The 7,176-nt window shown below is 37.7% G+C and overlaps 1 protein-coding gene across 1 annotated transcript; it reads left to right on the top strand.

The window, feature by feature from the left end:
• Window positions 1-459, top strand: LOC131603382 (uncharacterized). The gene has a single exon (XM_058875687.1). The coding sequence runs from the start codon at window positions 1-3 to the stop codon at window positions 457-459; it is 459 nt and encodes a 152-aa protein (XP_058731670.1).
• Window positions 460-7,176: the final 6,717 nt, after the last annotated feature.

Raw genomic sequence — 7,176 nt, 5'->3', positions numbered from 1 at the left:
ATGGCTAGTAATAAAGATTCAAATTGGTGGAAAAAGTTGTGCAAGGTAGATATAGGACAATGGGGAAACTCGAACTTTTTTTTTTCTTCTGTTAAAGAGGTGTATAAAGATTTATCTAACTCTGATTATGATCACCATCTTGATGCTTGGCATAAGGTTTGGCACAAAGCGATACCTTCGAAAATTTCATGTTTTGGTTGGAGATTATTTCATAATAGTTTAGCTATTAAGAATAATCTTTATAGAAGGAATGTCATTGGTCAAGGATCCAGTAGGTGTATCGGGGACTGTGTCGCTGTTGAATCTAGACCTCACTTGCTTTTCGAGTTCCCTTATTTTTCAGGTATATGGCAATCAGTTTGCAAGTGGTTACACATTTCCACTGCTTTGCATAGAGAAAGTATGGAGCATTTTGTTCAATTTGAAGGTCTGTTTGGAGATGATAAGGAAAACTTGTAACACCCCTTACTAACCCCACGGCAATTTTAAAACAATTATTCAGAGTACATGAAATAAGGGTGCCACAATTCATAATAAACAAACATCATTCAGTCATGTCATGCATACACTGAGGTAATCATCATAAATTAAAACGTTTCATGTTCACACAGCGGAAATTTATCAAAAACGGACTAAGTTTAACATCTTCAAAACTTATCCTTCAAAACATCAAAACATAACTAGAGTCATAATCATAAACTCTAAACAAATCGCGCCCCCAGTGTTACAACTATCAGAGCATGACACCTGACGCTACTAAGACCCTGACTCATGAGCTAATCCTCACCGAGTCGAACAGCCGCTATCCTCAATCTGAAAATGACAACATGTAAGGGTGAGTCTCATCATAATTAACAAATGTTATAAGGTTATAAAGTAATAACACATCACAGTTGTATCATTCACCCAATTGTTCCATAACAGACATTCCAAACAATCAAACAACAAGCAACACATCATCAACATTTACAACACTGGAATACATCCAATCATGTTATAAATTATGCATATGTATGAACTGACACTATGCATGTGTTACCAATCATCATCAAATGGGGTAACCCATGACCGATCCAACATCGTCCAAGATACGGCCCTGCCAGCACAGATTCCACACGATGGGAATCATGCCCTTCACTGATCCAACACACCCTTATGGATACAGTATCATCAATGAATATGAATGAATGCAACATATATAACATACTTATACCATCATCATCATCAATCATCAGCATCATCATCATCATTCCAGTATGTTCATATATATTAACAACATTCAATCACAATTCCATCATCATCATATACACAACATACACGTATTTGCACCAATCATCATATTCAACAAGAATAGCATACATGTATTTTCATCACTCTAAAAACAACTCAATCATCATCATATAGATTATCCTACAAGGTTCGTTTAGCTCAAAACGGCGCATCAAACGGACCAACGGTTAAAAAGTTATACATCTTTGAACTTTTAAAAAACATCTCAAACACAAACAGCACGCGGCGCCATCACTAGTTCGCGGCGCGCACTGAGCGTCCCAAAATTCATTGACTCTCTGCCAAGCTGTTCGCGGCGCAAACATCCACACGCGGCGCGAAACGAGAATTAGTTACGCCTTCGCGGCGCGAACGCAGGTACGCGGCGCGACCTGAGCGTATCACAACTTCCTGGCATTCTGCCCACCTGTTCGCGGCGCCACCCTGTGCACGCGGCGCGAACCGGCAATTTCAGAAACCCCAACCTGCAGAAAACAGCATTCTATGCATTCCAAACACACCCAACCATACCAGTACGAACCTAGGGAAATAGTATGCACAAACAACACAAAATACGTCTTATAATACACCAATTACACATCAATTGAGACCATAACAACGCAGACATCATAGATTCAAACATAGAGATCAAACATCATACAATTGACTCAATCCCTAAACCTATCATATGACTCAATCGACCCGAATTCCACATCTATTCAGTATTATCAACCCCTAACCCGATAATAGATGATAATCAGATAAGTCCCCCCTTACCTTAGTCAAATTCTTGATTCTTGGTCTCTCCCTCTACTGTTCTCCTTCACGTTCCTCGTTCCTCAGACTTCTGTTCTTTCACGTTCTTTCTTTCTTCCCCATTCCAATTATTTTATGAAAATAATAATAATATTAGTAAAGGGCCTTCCTATATCACACCCCCTCTTTTACTATTTCTCACATGGCCCAAATGCCACAACCCATTATTTATTTATTATTTTCACGAAATCCTTAATAATTCTAATTATTAATTCAATATTCTTGATTAAATTAATATTAAAATTATACGGGCGTTACAACTCTCCCCCACTAAAAGAGTTTTCGTCCTCGAAAACATACCTCAGGTAAAGAGCTCTGGATACGAATCCTTCATCTGGCTCTCTAGCTCCCAGGTAACATTTCCTTCAGCTGGTCCTCCCCAAGCTACTCTGACTAAAGCTATTTCCTTACCCCGCAATTGCTTCAGTCTTCTATCTTCAATCCTCACAGGTAACGTTTCAACCGTTAAGTTGTCTTTCACCTGTACATCATCCACTTGGATCACGTGGGACGGATCCGAAATGTATTTCCTCAATTGAGACACATGAAATACATCATGCAAGTTGGCAAGCATTGGTGGTAACGAAATACGATATGTAACACCCTTCTAAACCCCCGCGGAAAATAGAATAATATTCAGAGTAAACATGAAATACAAGGATGTCACAACTTCTTTAACAGAAAAATACCATGGTCATTTGTCATGCTACACGAGGAACCACGTAACATAATTACAATTCATGTTCAACACAGCGGACAATAATCCATAACATTGCATATTCATTATCCATGCAAGTTATTCTAAAACAATCATAAAACAACAAGACCGACATAATAATTCGTCTCTAAACTATCGTTCCCCAGTGTTACAATCAGAGCATGACTCGACACGAACTACGGGCTAGCTTACAAGTTATCTTCACCCAATCAAGACGCCGTTACATCCTTAATCTGAAATCATCAAAGTAAGGGTGAGTTTCATTCGAATTAATAAGCATTATGCAATCATAAGCAATAAAATCTCATAGTAATTATCATCCACTCAATCATACATATAATCGGAATTATTACAACAAGCAAGCATCTTCCAACAATATTGGCCATCGGCCCACAACTCATCAATTTCATCAAGGATCAAGTCATATTAACAACATCTTCTCAACACATCAATCAAGTAAACACACCAAGGCATAACACTGGATCTCATCCAATCATGTTATCACCAATGCATATGATGCAACTGACACTATGCATGTGGTACCAAAATTCGTGAATCATATCACAGGACTTCTCTCTTTGATACTGCCCTCTAGTCGCTCACACCCCACATGGGCACACGACTACTGCCTCATCGCTCACACCCCACATGGGCACACGATGACTTCCCGCTAATCTCCACACAATGGGAATTAGCCTTCCAATGCAAATGATTTATGAATAATGCACACATGACACATACTTACATCTTCATACATCATCATCATTCCGATGCTTAACATCGCTTAACACCTCTTACCAATAAGGTCACAACAAGTATGTACATGTATAAGCATCATTCAATCATTCACATTCATACATCACATCATCACAATTAACATACACATCATATTAATGTTAATTGCCACCATAGCCAACATATTAATATTAACAACATATTAATATTCACAATCATCAATCATCATCATCATACATATACAATCATTCACATATGTACACTACATCCTCACAATTAACATACACATCATATTAATGTTAATTGCTACCATAACCAACATATTAATATTAACAATATATTAATATTCACAATCACCAATCATCACCACGATCAAACATCGTTATATCCATCATCATTGCACACAATGTAACAAATTGTCAAAGCAACCCAACAACATAATCACAAAACATATATCATCTATGAAATGTTATATACTAACATCACTCAATGGATATCACAATCTCATCACCAACGCAAATACATGCATCAATAGTCATATATATAAGCACATATACATATACTATCTTTCAATTCATTAATAATTAAATCGAGTTTAAAAGTAAAGTTGGCTATTGCCCATTTTATCAATTCATCAGATAAAGTATCTCATTAGCTTCGCAACGCCCAAAACGGCACATAAATCGGATACTCGGATCAAAAGTTATGAGTTTTCAAAGATAAAACATTTTTAGAAAAGTGCTGCAGGAACGGGGTTGTCCCTACGTGGGAACCGGTTCCTGGCAGCTTCAAAGTCTCGTCTCTGGTTTTTACTATGGGGAACCGGGTTGTCCCTACATGGGAACCGGTTCCCAGCTACCCAGAATCCATATTTCTCTGTTTTTACAAGGGGGAACCGGTTCGTCCCACATGGGAACCAGTTCCTACGTACCTGCACAGCCAAATTCACCATTTTGACAGCATTTACCTTATCCCATTCCCCCAATTTCAGGTACATACGAACATAGCACACAAATACCATCAATTTGCACATCATCACATAATTCAGACAAGTTTTATACAAGTATTAACAACATATAACATGAGCATTAACAGAACCATGTAATTCACACAATTTCATCAAAACCTAACAAAATCCCAAACCCGACACGTACGATTGAACTAGATAACAATCCTAATCAATCATACTACCTACAATCACATAAGGAATACTAACCCGAAGAATCCCCCCTTACCTCAGAGTCGAATCTTCGAAGATCTTCTTCCCCTTTGGCTCTTCTCACTTCACGTGTTCTCCCTTTCTCAGAGTCTGTCTCCTTTCCTCTCCTCTTTTCCCAATTCCTTTATTTTATGAAAAATAAAATAAAATATTATAATGGGCTTGCTTAGTCAACACCCCCTCTTCTGCTAATCACCACTCTAGGCCCAATGCCAATAACTCATCATTTTCCATATAATTCAACCAAATACTAAATTATCTCTAATTAATAATTTAATTTCCAATTAAATTAAAATTAGAAAATATGGGGTGTTACAACTCTCCCCCACTAAAATAGTTTTCGTCCTCGAAAACATACTTCTAGTGAATAGTTCCAAATAGGAGTCCTCCATCTGACCTTCCTGTTCTCAGTTAACACTTTCTTAGTCGAACCTCCAAGTTCATCTGACATAACCAACATAAGCATACCTCATGCATTCAATCTCAGCTCTTACGTTGCTTTTGACCATCCCTAGATGTACCACTCGCTATAATTCCAACGGCTAACAACAATGAAACTTCGAGGTGTGATCCATACAATACACTCAATAACTGAATAATACAATTACACAATCCATGGTATGATCACAACTGATCAACACTGTAGTAATGGATTCCGTTTACCCATGTACTAACCTTAGGCACACTCTTCCAATTGAGTGATAAAGTAATACTTACACTCTTTACCAACTGCTTCCTTCAAGAACTCAATACTCATATTCCTATACCATTGAATTCCAATTGTCTGGCTCCTCTTAGGTCACACCAGAATTACCCAACACGCTACATTCTGCTTTTGCTGCACTATCCTGATTACTCATTGCAACCATCATTATCAATTAGACTTCTAGGTTATACCCAACTCTGGCCCTCTTTACTCATTCGTTCAAGAATCATTCTTTACCATCCATGGTTCTAACTCACCACTCGTCAATACTTACTCGCACTCAAAAACAAATTCCTGATTTACTTCATCTATTAAACATTCCAACTATGGAAATGAGTGCACATCAGTAGTTATAATTACATAGCTCATCATCCTCAATATACCATTGCTTACAAGATAGCTCAACAGAGTCCCACTCTTCACTAAGAATGAAATCCACTTCGTCCTTCGTAGAGTATAATCCTTCATTTCAATTAGAAATCCACACAATACCTTACAACATCACAGGATTATTATAGCATCATGTAATATCAATTCTTCTTCTTAACTTCTCCGAATACCTACTCGTTAACTACGTACAACCGTAAAAGGATATCCATCATCTCGGCAATTATTCAAAAGGTCATAATCCTTTGGCACGACATCCTTACGTCCACGAGATTCTAAACCCAACATATAGATAAACACATATTCTCTATGTAGAACCCCGACATATTAATTCTCACTGCTCAGGAGTAGCACTCATAACACCAGTTTACATCATACCTTCGCTGTACGACTACGACTACTCGTCTTAAGTCACCGTCCAATACTTTGCACTCCTTCATAATCACTTCCTCATAAGTCCCCACAATATGGTGAGTGGTCATTCTCACATCTCAGCATTCATCACATCTTATACCATTAAGGTAGCAAGCAACCTTATACCATCTATATGATTCCGCCTATTATCAACAAGAGATTAAGGGTGATCAAGTCCTCAATTTGTCAATAGATAGCCGACAATCATATTTAAGCATAGACCGTTGTTACTACATAATAGCGTCTTTTCCGAGTTTGCACCCAAACTCAACAACATTGTCATAGTCTAATAATTCTCTATGGTGTCCTTCTTCTAGAATATTCTTTTTCAGCTCGGTAACATCTGGAACACAACTGCGACTTCTAGACCTCATTACACCATCCTCGTCAATTCTGAATTCACCGTCTTTACCTTGGCAATTCAAGGTCGACTTATCGATCAACTCAACATCAGCTTTCTGATTTCCTCTAATCTCGTCAGGAATACCATTAGTCAGTTTCAGTATACCCAATCTAACATTATCAGGAGCACTTTCACATACCAAACTTAATTCTCTGAATTGTTCAATTAAATCCAACTCTTTCACCATCAGCATCGATATTTTTAGAGGCAACCTCGAACCATACAAATAATGTCACTGCAACATCAAAACAAAACCATGGCTGCCAATTCTAAATCATGAGTCAGATAATTCCTTTCCTGCGCTTTCAATCGTCCGACGCATAAGTTACTATTTACTGATTTTACATCAATACACCATCCAAACCCATCAACGATGCATCACAATATACCACAAATGGTTCCAAAGTCTATTTTACTTTTTCTACTGATTCCCTCATCACTCAATTCCATTAATACTTAAATCATCTTTATCATCTTATTCATCAACGACATATTCTACTCGACTTCGT

The sequence above is a fragment of the Vicia villosa genome, linkage group LG5 (assembly GCF_029867415.1).
Source record: "Vicia villosa cultivar HV-30 ecotype Madison, WI linkage group LG5, Vvil1.0, whole genome shotgun sequence".
Lineage (NCBI taxonomy): Eukaryota > Viridiplantae > Streptophyta > Magnoliopsida > Fabales > Fabaceae > Vicia > Vicia villosa.
The sequence above is the reverse complement of the archived record's forward strand: the minus strand, read 5'-3'. Positions and strand labels throughout refer to the sequence as shown.

What these genes read in the sequence shown, in the direction of transcription:
- LOC131603382 (XM_058875687.1), top strand. Translation starts at nt 1, where the DNA reads ATGGCTAGTAATAAAGATTCAAATTGGTGGAAAAAGTTGTGCAAGGTA.